Source organism: Phalaenopsis equestris, unplaced genomic scaffold (assembly GCF_001263595.1).
Source record: "Phalaenopsis equestris unplaced genomic scaffold, ASM126359v1 Scaffold000258, whole genome shotgun sequence".
NCBI classification, from domain to species: domain Eukaryota; kingdom Viridiplantae; phylum Streptophyta; class Magnoliopsida; order Asparagales; family Orchidaceae; genus Phalaenopsis; species Phalaenopsis equestris.
The window spans coordinates 18,997-33,578 of record NW_018164700.1 but is presented as its reverse complement, the minus strand read 5'-3'; the positions used below and the strand labels follow the sequence as shown (position 1 = coordinate 33,578).

The 14,582-nt window shown below is 33.8% G+C and overlaps 2 protein-coding genes across 10 annotated transcripts in view; one reads left to right on the top strand and one right to left on the bottom strand.

The window, feature by feature from the left end:
• Window positions 1–1,995: 1,995 nt before the first annotated feature.
• On the top strand, window positions 1,996–5,472 carry LOC110024550. Of its 9 annotated transcripts, XM_020724582.1 has the most exons (5): window positions 1,996–2,158; window positions 2,464–2,508; window positions 2,719–2,748; window positions 3,574–3,623; window positions 3,739–5,472. In XM_020724582.1, exon 5 carries the CDS (start codon window positions 3,775–3,777, stop codon window positions 5,266–5,268), a length of 1,494 nt encoding a protein of 497 aa, XP_020580241.1. In that variant the 5' UTR covers window positions 1,996–2,158; window positions 2,464–2,508; window positions 2,719–2,748; window positions 3,574–3,623; window positions 3,739–3,774; the 3' UTR covers window positions 5,269–5,472. The 9 variants fall into 9 exon arrangements, with proteins under 9 accessions (XP_020580241.1, XP_020580240.1, XP_020580239.1 ...); XM_020724581.1 differs by lacking the exon at window positions 2,719–2,748; XM_020724580.1 differs by lacking the exon at window positions 2,719–2,748 and having other exon boundaries at window positions 1,996–2,315.
• Window positions 5,473–7,887: 2,415 nt separating this feature from the next.
• The window catches only part of LOC110024561 (membrane-anchored ubiquitin-fold protein 1-like), an 11,624-nt gene continuing 4,929 nt past the window's right edge, over window positions 7,888–14,582 (bottom strand). Inside the window, exons 3-4 of the mRNA XM_020724604.1 lie at window positions 8,538–8,705; window positions 7,888–8,092 (exon numbers count right to left, since the gene is read on the bottom strand). Coding sequence (XP_020580263.1) covers window positions 8,037–8,092; window positions 8,538–8,705 — 224 coding nt within the window. The 3' untranslated portion in view covers window positions 7,888–8,036. The remainder of the gene's footprint in view (window positions 8,093–8,537; window positions 8,706–14,582) is intronic.

Genomic DNA, 14,582 nt, shown 5'->3' with positions numbered 1-14,582 from the left:
AGACCATGAGACCTCACTAGTCTGACCAAGTGAAGCTGTCTGTGCCAAAGTTAGTGAGGCAAAGCCAACCAAACCACAAAACAAACCAAACCAAAGACGACCGAATGATACAAGAACGAGCCGTTCAAATAGAAACATGACAAAAGAATATCCGAGACAATAGTCACAAGCGAGCTAATCCAAGGAATATATGGTCCTCCCCTAGCATCTTCAACCATCCCAGAGAAACAGAAACGCACCTCATTATGGGTCAATGAACTACAACCAAGACATAATAATGGGTCGACCTATATTGAGCACACTCAATCAACAGAGCAGATCTCAGCTGTCCGAGTTGATCTTGTCGAACCAAAGCTAATTAAGCTTAGCCGATCGACCCAGCAATCAGTCAGACAATAAGCTCATTAATGTGAAATATGAGAAATTCCTCACAAGACCCTCTTTCAAGTAGGAGTAAAAATTAAACATCACCACATTGTATCATGTCTCCCAAAAATATGGATGCCATTTTATGAATAAGACTCGATTGACATAACATATTACTCTTCATTAATGTTCACTCCTCTCTCTCTCCTTGTCTCTTCTTACGTTTTATTTTTTGGGTGTGTCACGAACAAATCAGAATTCATATATATATATATTGAAAGGAATGGTTGAAGGCTATTATACGAGTCTCGGGCATCCCTCATGCGCCTAAGAATTTGAGTACCACACCTTACACTCGGGGGGGATCGAACCCTATACCAGAATGGACATACAACTGACAAGCAGATGCCCGATCAACTCATCTGAGTACGCGTCGTGTGTATATATATATAGTTGGTAGATCTAGTTTTACTGATTCATATGAAGGGAAGGGGAATGAAGTATAGTTGTTGAATGGCCACTCAAGACAATGTTAGAATACTAGAAATTAGAATTTAGAACGCTACATTCCGTAAGAATTGGGGCCCACCCACATCATTATTCATAATAATTTGACTTTTTTTCTTAATTATTTCCTTGGTGGATATAACTCCTAAGAAATAATAAAAGGGAATGTTGATTTAATTTATTATTACTCTCAACCAATTTATATCCGGACAAATAAGTAGGATAGGATTCTTATTTCCCCCTAAACACGAGCAAAGTCCTTGTGAAAAGAATCCAAGATAATAATAATAATAATAATAATTATTATTATTATTAATATATCATCTAGTATTAAGTAAACATTTATATTACTAATGCACCAAAATTTATAAAACCGGAAAAAAAAAAGATATTATTTGGGAGAAATTATTCCATACGGACACCACATGCATCGCATGTAGAGATACATGCGGTGTTCGATCTCCACCGTTGATCACCGCAATCAAATTGAAAAAAAAAATGTTGAAAGTGGGGCATACTAAAATACATATTTGCGGCGATCAACGGTGGAGATCGAATACCACATGCATTTCTGCATGCAGTGTCCGTATGGAGTAATTTTTTGTTATTTGGAGAGTAGCATTAGTCAAACACTTAAATCTATATATTTATAGTCCATGTTAGTTGATTAAACTAATTTTATTTCATTATTTTATCAACATCTACATCTCAAAGTGTCATAATCCAATAATAACTTTCAGAACTGCCTATTTTATTGCCCAACTGTACTACGTCCCTCATCCTCCAATTAAGAAAATAAAGTCTATACTTACATTTTGTTCATAGTAGAACTTCTTCATATGAAAATCATATGTTGATTTTACCGTTGGGGTTTTGATTTTCTGCATAAAAAGTTTCGATTTTTCTTAACAAATTGTTAGAGCCCCCTATCTATTTCTGATCGACATGAATGTTTCTTTATAAATCAGGAATTAATCAGTGATTATATAGAGACTATGGATGATAAACCCTTACAACCAGTTGTATTAATGCACATTTATTAGTCATTCCTCAAAATCCCAATACTGCAATTACTAATTTACTTCATATTTAAGGATTAACTCAAAGTAGAAACCTTTCTCAGAGAAGCAAATCTCTACCAGAGTCTGCTTAACCCACCCTCAACTTCCAACCTACAGATCTAAAAATAAAAGAACCAGATTTAAACCCTTTTTGTAACGTTGAGGTTAGGGCCCAAAACCTCCACATAAACGGCAATCATGGAAGCCATTATTCTATAATTCCGGTGAGAGTTCCCTTCCCCTTCTTGCCTTCAATCACCCTTTTCGCTTGCTTCAGTTTCTCCTCTGCAACTAACTCGGCTATCACGAAGATAAAAGAGACACCTTTGGCGGCTTACCTACATTAGTTGCTTGCACGTTCTGTTAAAGAGAGATGTAGAGGTCTTGGAACCAGGCTTGGGGTTATTAATTGAGTTTCCTTTTCCAACATTCTTCACTTCCTCGTTAAGGGAATGGCCCTAAAGGCATCGCTTTGAAACACTTTTTCTTGTTCTTGGGGTTTCTTTTCATCGCTATTTTTTTAATGCAGGCTGGGCGCTTTCTGGAGGATCTCGACATGGCGAGTGAAGGAAAGGTTCGATCTTTATTGGATTTTTGGAGTTTTTAGGGTTCCGTTTGATGATGTTTTTAGGATTTTGAGACGATCTTTTGTTCCTGTTTGGAACTGATTAGGGATTCTATACTGATTCTCATTTTTTTCTGAAATCTGAGGTATTTTGATGAGGAATGGTTTCTGTTTACAGTTTTGATTGGTATTTGAAATCGAAACGGTTTCTCTTTGTAGGAATTTTGTTCTTCATTTCTCGCCATGGAGGTCTTCTCCTTCTTCCTGTCTGCAAACTGAGAACTTGCTCCTCTGCTTGACTTCGTTTGGCTCTTCTTTTTCTTCTTGATGTTCCTGCGAATCATCCTTTGAAAGTTAATTTCACTTTTAATGCTTTCAATTTCTTTGATTATTAAGCCTTTTTGACTTTCCATTGTTCGGATCATGAAGATATATTAATATTGAGTTTTTAGTTAGCTGTAATCTGAAGTTTGCAGGTTTCTTCCCCTCACTTTGTTTGTTGTTCTTTTCCTTGTAATTTTACCTTGAGCAACTCTATGGGGGCTGTTAAGCTACTTCTGCAATTTAATTCAAGTACTAATGCAATCCAGATCAAATAAATCCGGCGGCATTATGAAAACTATTTGTCATGATATATATTAAATCTTATTAAATCTTGGTGAAATATTTGGCATTTATTTTAAATTTTGTTGTCTTCTTGGGCTGCTTTGGCTTTCCATTTTATTAAAATTCAAGTGAGATTTACATACATCCACTCAATTCCTATGTATTTATATATCTAACACCTAAACTTCAATTTTGACATACTTACCTATGCATGAGTCAATGACAAATTATGTTTCACTTGTTTAAAGTTAAAATGGTGGTATTTTTAATGTGATGTGAAAGATTTAAGTGTTAGAAATGTAAAAGGTAAAATTTACATGTTAGATATGTAAATACGGAAGAATCGGGTGATATGTATGTTGATGCCACAAAATACAATGCCTTCGTAGCTCTAATACTTTTTTTTTTTTCACTTAATTTCTTCTTTTTTGATCAGTCTTTATATTTTTCTTTCTTTTTTATCCACAGTTTGAAGGAGTCTAAGCCTTGAACCCATTGTTACAACCACAATCATACAAGTAAGCCCAATCAACATATTGTCAAATTTGGTTTTTTATGTGGTTAAGTAGTGCGCTTAGTCTCTGAAATGTGATTTTTTTCATTTTTTTCCCCTTTAAACTTGACTATTTGCAGCCTTCACCAGGGAAGCTCTACTTCTTTTTTCGCTTCATGGAGAAAGATTCAATAGAGAATGGTATCAAACCAAAAGAAGGATTAGAGAAGAAGTCTAGGGGTCCAATGTTTCTTTCTAATGCTTATCACAAGGTCCAGTCTCGATATCTGAAAGCGCCGAGGAGTTCTTGTCATGATTTTTGCAAATACGGTCATAAACACGTGGTCAACGATGAAGTAAAGCATACTGTTTTCAGAAGGTTTATGGCAAATAACATTGCCGCGGATGCCTTGCAGAATCATGTGAGTGATCTGAGTATTGGTGAGAGGAGGAAGAGCTCAGGGTTGAAGATGAAGGCTTCCGATAAAGCAAATAGCATCGAATCTCCAACGAAAACAATTCCTCAGGATTCTGTTCAGATGAGAAGTTTGAATTCAAACAAGAAGAAGAAGAAGAAGAAGAAGAAGAAGAAGCAAACTGTGCAACCAAATGCTTCGCTTGTAATGGAGCCCTCCCCATCCAGACAAAACAAACTGAAGGCCTCTACTGCAATTAGTTCCGGCAGTGGCCCATCATATATGAAGGAAACTATTACATCTTCTGCACTGAGAGTGAAGAGTGAAAAGAAGATGGCTGTAAGGAACCTTTCTGGATCTTCTGAATTACAGAGTGAGAAAAAAAATGTTTCTGTTTCTTCTAAAAAGATTGATAGTTGTGCAAAACCTGCAATTTCTTTGAAAGGCAGGGTGCCATTGGTGAGATCTGCAGCTCAATTGAATGCCACTAGGAACCTGGAAGGCTCAAGAGATTTAGACATTAAACTCAGCAAGAGCTTCAAAATACACAGAGTTGGGGACAGAAAATTTAAAAATATAGAGAATGCGACAAACATAAGATACAAAAAACATGATGGTGGTGTTGACTTCAATGTGAACCTTCAGAAAATCATTGAAGAGAAATGTGAGAATGAAATCATGGATGTCAATGGTGAGATCTTCATCAAGGAAGGTGACGGATGTGCATCGGAGCCTTGTGTCAGTGAACTATCAGAATTCGAGGATGCGAATAGAAAGCAAAGCTGTGAACTTTCAGAGCAACAAGATAAGAGAAGACTAAGAAGAACTCCATATGTTCAACCAGATAATGGTTCTTCCTTGCCTTACAAGATGAAGTTTAAGAGAGGGAGAGTTATCGATATTAGGCCAACAGAGAACGTAGGTCCCAGAAGGCTCAGATTCAGGAGGGGAAGAGTGCTTGATGAGAACTCTAATGGCGAAGTTATGAAGAGAATCCTTAGAAGGAGAGACAAGGGTGAAATGAAAGCTCCTGGTTCAGTAGTAACTCATGCTAATTCATCAGAAGCTGGAGCTGTGATGTTGAAGCACCAAGATGCGCAGGAGAAGAAAGATATTCAAGCTCTCTTCAATCATGTGATTGAAGAAACTGCAAGCAAGCTTGTGGAGACGAGGAAGAGCAAGGTGAAAGCTTTGGTGGGAGCTTTTGAGACCGTGATCTCACTTCAGGAGAACAGAGCAGCACAGATAGTATGAGTTTTCAGAAGTTTAGTTGCGCCCTTTGGTTGTGTGGTGTTGAAATGTTTGGCAGTATTTCTACAAAATAAAACTGTAAAATTGCTTTAACTTGTATGGAATAAGGCTTTGGGATTGTGTAAATAATGGCATTATGAGCTTTAGTTGGGCTTGTGCGCATTTTTTTATTGAGATTTGCTTCACAGATTTTGGCTTGAAGGATTGTGTATGTTTTGTGCAAGTTGCAATATTGACCAAACAACATTTCTCAGGTTTTAATCAAGTTGATAGGGAACTGTTAATGAAAAAAGAAAAAGAAATACATTTATCGATGATAAATTCAATCATCCATTAATTATATTCTAACCAAATGTGCGCGAAGCTGCAGCGTGTTGGAGGAGGGCTCAAGTTCCCTTTGCTATAATGCGCCAATTCTTTTATGACAAATGCCCCACAATAAATAAAGAAAAGCTTACACCTGTGCATAGAAAATGTGTTTGCATGAAACTTGAAGCAATCTGACGACCCAAGAAAGAATGACACGGTAAAGCTAGACGCACTAGAAAGCTATCCAATGGTCTGAAAAATCAATTGGCTTATCCAAGCCAAAGAACAGTCTGAATCGGTTCAACGAAGCCTAAACGGCTCCTTTTGATGTCAAAGGCAACCAAGGGCTCCGTTGAGACATCATGAAGTCACGCGCTTCAACCACCCTCAGCTGGATCTCCTCGCCTAAAGGATATCCGTCGAGTTATTGTGACTCACCCTCTGCCCAATAACCTAGTTTCACCTAGCTGGCAAGAGCTCTCCAAGCAGAAATTAGGGTTGGACGGATCAATATATCAGACCGACGGGAATCAACTGATTGTATCATTCTCCCCGATCGTCTCCAGCAGCTCAACCGATCAGCCTTGCTTGAAGATCCAACCGGTAGATAGTCCCTATCCATCTGGTCGACCTGTAGCACGAGTCGCTTCACTTCATTGACCCAGTCAACCAAGCCCAAGACAGACCCTGAGCCCACAAAAATACAATCTCTAAAATATCCCGTACAAATCCCATCTAAGTACGGGTATAATTATAACTTCAACTCTTGAACCCCCTAATCTATAAATAATAGGTCATTTCATGAATAAAAAATTACACAATTTTCTCGTTTTTATTATTCATAGTGCACTCGTCTCTATCTATTTTTCTTTCTTCTGTCTTACACTTTATTTCTTGTGTGTGATTCACAAGACAATCTAAAACTCAACAATACCATACAATTACAAAACTAATTCATGCAAATTTTTTTATTTACATGTTACATACATACCAATCAATTCTTATAACTTTACATATCCAACACAAAAAACTGCAATTTTCACACATTTCTTTTCTTACTAGTACTTGAAAAGATGTATCTCACTTATTTTAAAGTTAAGATAATAATTTTTTTATGTGATATGGAATATTTTGATAGTCTAAATGCAAAAAAGTAAATTCAAGTGCTAGACTTGTAAATACATAAGAATTGGATAGTACTATGGTTATAAATGAGTTGAGTTTGAACAAGCTCAGATTTGATTCTTGTTCAGCTCATTCGAAATGAATCTTGTTCGAATTGGCTCATGTTTGAAATTGCTCATGAGCAATGTGTTCGCATTCAACTTAAAATTTGTTAATTTAAATTAATTAGAAAAATATATGTAGGATGTTGTATTCAATCAAGCACCATTTTTATACAGAAAAAAACAGAGCCACACAAATTATGATAATTTAAACCTAGATATAAATATAAATAATATATTATAACATAAATAATATATATAATATATATAATATTCCTATTTCGAGCTGAAACAAGCCAAACACAATCAAAGGGTTGTTCGTGTTTAGCTTGTTTACAATTAGAGCTTAAAATTACTTTTCATGTTTGACGCGTTTACTTAACAAACAATTCCAGCATCGACTATAATTTAACGAGTCAAACACGAGCTGCTTTCAAACAACAAACTTTTTTGAGAGCCATAGCTGGTCCGTATTTAAACGCCTCATACATTTATATTACTTGGAACCTCAAATTTTATATAATTACACAAAATATAAAATGTTTATTATCGAAATATCTAGTGATTATGCACATTTAAATTTGTTGCTCTACCATTGCTTTCAATCAAATAGCCGTTAAATCGAAAGCAGCATATAAATGTAAATAAATCAAAGTCAGCCCAATTTGTCAACCCATTTACAATAGCTTTTATTGAAGCTGTGGAAAGAATGTACATTGCAGGTGGGGTGCAAAACTTTGACCTTATATAGAAGAAAAATTAGAATTTTATTTTTAATAAATTATTAATTTAATTTCGAACTCTAATATTAATATTTAAGCATGATGGATGACAGAGAAATGGGTATGGTTGAAATTAATTTGGACAATTGATAAAGTGAAGGGTACATTTCTAATTTCTAAAATTACAAATATATCAAACTCAGTTGACAAATTAATAATAACAATTAAAAAAAAACAAAATAAAAATGCATCAACACATTATGAGCAGAATATGAAACAGCTGCACTGAAACAGAACTCCAAAATATTTGCAGAACCCAAAAACCACTCTGAATTATTCTAAATCCCCAAAGAAAACTTGCATTGCAAGAGTAAAATAGCAGGTCTGACACTGTACTTAGCACTGTAAGCAACATGCAACAAAATGCAGCAGGAAACAGTATCCATGGCACAACAAAATGACACAGGAAAAATAAATGAATAACTAATGCAAAAGTTTCATTTTGTTCAGAGAATCATAAAATAGTACATCGACATCTGTTTCCTTTGGAATTGTTCCCATCATCTTTTTCTGTTGAGCGAAAAAAAGTATCAAAAATGTCAATATATTATTCAACAATCAGGAATTTTTTTTAGGGAAATGGTATAAAAAAAGGAAAATCTGCACGCATAGCACACAATTCTTAAGTATTTACATATTTGTACTTGTATACCATCCAAACATTTCATATCGCATAAAAAATAGCACCATTTTAACTTTTAAAAAGTAAAATCTATCTTTTCATACATCGGTAAGGTAGCATGTATATAAAATTTGATGTTTAGGTGTTCGATAATATACATATATGGGAATTGAATGGTATGCATTTGAAGCTTTCTTCTAAATTTAATGGATGCTGTATGGCTATCAAGACAAATGACTCATGTAATTTGTAGATTTTAATAAAATTGGCTTGCTCGACCCGATTTGCTATTGACCCAAAAAAAAAGAGTAGAGAATGAAAGAAAATATGTACCAATTCCTCGGTCCTGCGAAGGGGGCTTCACAACAACATGCATGGTTGTGACACCAGTGAGATCACATATTGCGCTTCTGCACTCGGCCAGTGTTTTGTTGTTCTCTAATATCTTTCCGGCGTTTATCAACTTAAGATCGTTTATTGTCTTCGGGCCATTCTCCAACTCTGTCAGAAGCGGTTGGAAGAAAATTATATAACAAATGTTGGTGATATATCTACAACTATTTGGGAGAAGTAAAATCAGCTTGATATTATCATTCGATGCAGAAGAAATTTCCACAATTCTTTTATTTTTTCAGTTCATATGGAAGAAAGTAGCAAAGCTTTCTGAATCTTTTAGTGGAATGTAGAATAAAGAGTAACTATCATAAAAGAAAGAGTTATTGCAAACATAACACATAGATTTGTTGAACATGCATGAAATTTCCAAGACCCCAGATCATTTCTTTTTCTATATTAATCCAATACAAACAATTCGATCAACAGTGTAGTATTTTAATCATAATTAACGGAAAATTTCTAATCAGCACTTCAGTACTTTTCAGCAGCTCTTTTACCATAAGTTATAATAAAACTTAATATGCTACCTTCCTATCTAGTGAAAGAAAGGGGGTTAAGTAGTTCATAGCGGTGCTTAGCGAACGTCGATATGCCTAACCCATAAGAACAGCATGCATAATAAACAGCACAAAAGATTTGATGCCACAGTATTGTACAATTTTATGAGAGCTGCTCCGAAAAAAAGAGAATTTTCAATGTAGCTTCTATAACAACAACAACAAGAACCTTTATCCCACTAAGTGGGGTCAGCTACATGAATCCTCTTCATTGAAAATTTTAATAAACCTGGCTTCCCTGGTCCAATTTACCATTGAAAAAAGAAAAAAAAAAGTAGAAAATGGAAGAGAATATGTGCCAATTCCTCAGTCCTGCTAAGGGAACTTCACAACAACATGCATGGTTGTAACACCAGAGAGAACATATATTGCGCTTCTGCACTCTGCCAGTGTTTTGTTGTTCTCTGATATCTTTCCCTAACTTTCAGGCGTTTATCAACTTAAAATCATTTATCGACTTTGGGCCATTCTCCAACTCTGTTAAAAGCAGTTGGAAGAGAATAAAAAACAAATGTTGGTGATATATCTATGACTATTTGGGAGAAGTAAAATCAGCTTGGTATTATTATTCGATGCAGAATAAATAGCAAATGTTCATATTTCTTCTGCATCGAATGATAATACACTGATTTTATTTCTCCCAACTAGTTGTAGATATATAACCCACATGCTTCTAACAGAGTTGGAGAATGGCCCAAAGACGATAAATGATCTTTGAGTTGATAAACTTTGGAAAGATATTAGAGGACAACAAAACGCTGGCAGAGTGCAGAAGCGCAATATGTGATCTCTCTGGTGTCACAGCCATGCATGTTGTTGTGAAGTCCCCTTTGCAGGACCGAGGAATTGGTACATATTCTCTTGCATTTCTTACTTTTTTTCTTATTTAAATGGCATATCAAACCAAGCAAGCCAACGTTATTAAAATTTACAAATTACATCAGTCATATGGCTTGATCAATGGCTTCTATGATATAAAATAAAAAAATCTAATGGCAGTGGACATAAGACCATAGAATACAGACGGGGCCGACTGAGCTATCTCTGAAGGATGTCTCTGATCTTGCCACTACAAAAATTTGAGCTTGTAAAACATAAATCCATGTATAAAAGAGAAAATTCTAAGTAAAATCTTCCCCTCTGACACACAGTGTGTAATCTACCCAAGGACTCCTACTAACTCGGTATCATGTAATTGGCTCTAGATTACTCTATCATCATCTTACTTTCAGTTTCTTCATTACTGCAATACACTATACATTTCACTTATTAACCTTAGCTTTGTTTTCCTTAACTTTATTTGTTCCTGGATTTATGGAGTAATCTCATGAACGTAATCTCTCTCAGCTTGATTGGTCTCCAGTATGCTGGAATAAGAATTTATCATATATCATAGATTCTATCTAGTTTGAGCTCCATATTAAAATTAACATGTCAAGCATCAATACAAAAAATAGTTAATTTCTGACAGAAAAATGCAATAATAACATTCAGTCAAATTTTCTAATGATATATTGAACGATGTATGTGATTCAGTGCATCGAGCAAAAATAGTTCCCACACAACTGCATTTGTGAAAACAAAATAGAAAAAAATTCCTTCAATATGTTTGTGAGTGGTGCTAGCAAAACAAAATTTATTTGAGTTAATCTGAAACATGGACTTAAAGACTAATGTGTATCATTCATTGACTATAAAGACTCGTGAGTGTTAGTGTTCAACAAAATGATCAAGTTAAGAACATTAACAAGGCAACTACAATTTCTTGAATATTTTCATGAGTTTGAAAGTTTTCTAAGCTGAACATTATTTGCCTAAACATATTATTGTCATTAACATGTTTCATTAAAGTCATAAATAATAAATTAATCATAAATTAAAAATTTATCGCTTAAAATCCATACATTAGGCTTGCTATATATCTTTAAATTTTGAGAAAAAATTATGATTATCCCCTAGCTAGGACCACTGGACCTTTGATCAATATTTCTAAGAGAGAACACTTTGACGCCTCACTTACTGCCTATGTACCACGCAATACAGCCAAAAGATCAAATTTGATTTTATTAAAAATTTATAGCACATAATTACTTCTAAATAGATGACTCAGACGCAAAAGAAAAAAATTACTGTTACAAAATTTTAGATCGAATTTGCACCAGAACCTAGAGTAGAATATGAACCAAAGTCTTATCGCCCACAAAACCTAATTTGAATGTATTTCAAAATTTAAATTAAAGAATTTGTACACACTAAATAAATCCATTGAAAAATCTAATAATATAACTTATAGCCCCATGAAAATAACTCTAATTCTATGTATCACGCTAAAATCAATTTTATTTTTAGTTCATAGTTTCTTTATTTACAAATTTATAAAAATAATGGTATTATGAAAATCAAATTACATCAAGATATCATTTGAATTTACAAACAGTTTGTGAAATTAAAATTCTATTCGTCCAGTCACATCAAAATATGCATAATTCATTACTATTAAACTTTAAATCATTGGATTATTTTTTATATGGAGGTTGTTTGTTAGTATGATAGATGAATGATACCTATGTGATTTTTTAGTTTTCAGAAAAAACTTGATTGAATTTAAAATTATAATTTTAAAATTTCATCATTTTCTCTTTGAATTAATTGGAGTACATACGGTAGAAAGCATGTATATTTTGCCATTAAACTTACATGTATCATATCCTATTGCATTATTGGTCATATGTATGATTCATAAAAAAAAAAATATTAGCAGAAAACTTCTTTTTAAGTATGACAATTACAAATCTATTGTAGATTTGAATAATTTGAAATTCAAATAGCAAAAAAATAAGTCCTAAATCTTGAGAGGTTACTTCTAAACCTAAAAAATTTAACTAAAAAAAAGAGAAGCCAAGCAACAAATAGGAAAGGCTACCATATAAAAGTTGAAAATATATAAGAAAATGTTACAGTCCATTTTTAGTATACACAATTTCATTAATATGACGAGCCATCAGCCAATGTAGTGAATCCGCTCTCTTTCCTTTTCCCACAAAATTAAAATTCAATCCATTGTATATTTATTTTTCAAATGGTCATAATAAGCTTACTATAAATCATATTTACATTACAAAGTTGTATTGCCTTAGATTTCTGAAGTAGCAGGCAAAGGTTCAAATCTTAGCAAAACGAAAAAAAATGGAAACTACATAAATATATTATGATTCATAGATAATTCTACCATCAAAACCTCAGTCACTCCAAAATCTATTGGAAGAATATCAACTAAATATTTCATTGGATTAAATTTTTAATAAGCCAAGTAGAATTGATGGGGACTTGCAATCTCTATTGAGGCCAAATGTTTAAATTTTTGCTAACTCTTGCTTGCGATGCAACCAAGTCATCCTTTTGTTTCCTATTTGGTGGATTATTCAATTACTGAGTTTGACTCCTACAACTTTTTATTATTGCCCTCCTGTAACTTTATATTTGTACTACAGCTTATGGATCTACAATTGATTGTGATTTTCATAGGTCGTTAGCAATTCTATAATAAAGCTTCTTAATATGGTTGCATACTTGGACCTACTTTTCAAGGCTTTTCTATTTTTGAATAGCACTTTCCTAGCAACATATTTTCCGTAAAAGCTAAATTATAGGTAATTCCCTTCTTGGATTCACAATTATAAATTGGGGACTAAGGCGCATACAAAAACACTATTAGTACTTGAAACAAAAAAATCTTATTGAATGTGCCATTCCTTCCACTTCAAATTCAATTCATAGATCAGGAGACTAAAAGACGTCCAAGATGACTCGATATATAAGCAACAAACTTGCTTTATGTAAATTATTTCCCTTCATCTTTGTTTTCCTATCTTACATCAGCCTTCCATTAGATTGTAACCTTACAAACTTCAAATTTCAATTCATAGATCAAGTGACTAAACCCCTCCCAGCAGCCCCCTTTACTGTCACCAGCCTCCCCTGCCTAGTCCTTGCTGCTTCCCTTCCTCCAGAAGCCTCCCTAGTGCAGCCATAACCTCTCGACCACCCAACACCTGCTGTCCAGCCAGTTCATCACCTTTACCCTGCCCTAGGATCTTGTCTTATGTTTTTAGTGTTTATTTTCTGTTTGAAAAGCTGTTGCTGTAATCGATTTGAATTTCAACAATAATATTTTCATTTCTATTGTGATTTGGGTTAACTCAAACATCAATTATTGCAACACTTTCCAAATGTTCTAAGCACATAAAAATGCCATAAATCCCAAAATAGCACAAAGAAACATATCCAACATCAGCAATCTTCTAGCACAACACCACACGAGAAGCATTTAACAAAACAAACCATGGATACATCCGGCATTGCTCAAAAAATTTATTTACATCACAATATTTTTATGCTAACAAAATGATCAAATTAGAAAATCAGAAGCATCATTTAAAGTATACAATGGTACCTCATATGAAGACTTCACAAATTTGACAAATCATCACTACAACCACTTTGCACATTGAATATGCAAGTCAAATTCAAAGATTCCAGCACATAAGTAGTAAATATCACCAAGCTAATTGGAAATTTCTTTCCAAAAAAGATTTTGATAGCATGCCATTTCCAACTAAACACAAGCTGGCCGATTCAGCGAACATATGTCATGAAATTGATTAGTCTGGACTCGGGTTGTCTTAACATTTCTGATTATTAAACAAATCAGTGAACAGAAATGTAATTATATGGACAATGAGTCTATTCCATTTAACTATAAGTTTAAGGGAGCCTTAGAAGAAGTAGAGAATATAGATTTTGATAGTTACTCTATATTGGACTTTGAATATGACATTTTATTAGTGGATATGAAATTGAATAGTAATATCATGGCTTGCAACAATATTATTGTTTGTTGCTTATATTCCAATAATTTAGTGCAAGTATATATTGATACTGATGGGCAAAACAAGTTTGATAAAATAGTAAGTGGAACAAAATTATATCCGTTTTTTTTGTTGAGTGCAAAGAAGCAAATGGAGAGCATAAAAAGCATAATGCGCAGAAAAAAAAAAAAGATGCTAGGGGGGTGAATATGCACATTGTAAGATGCTTATTGTAACTACATCTTTATAAGAAGAGAAATTTTGTTTTAGGCAGCTCATCTAAGAGTAAGGATGTAATTATAGATCACATCACATAGTCTTAAGGAGGCGATAGCGAGGATGTTTGCTGCATACATAATCAAAATCAATCACTAGCAGCTCAAATGTGACGAATAAGAAGGTAAAATAAAGATGCTACTGCTTAGCCTGAAGAGTACTATCAAGCAAGAAATAAGTAGGTTGGGGAAGATGGCTTTAACATGAAAACATAAATATGCAGCATGAAAAAAATTATATATATATATATATATATATATATATATATATATAATTGTTTT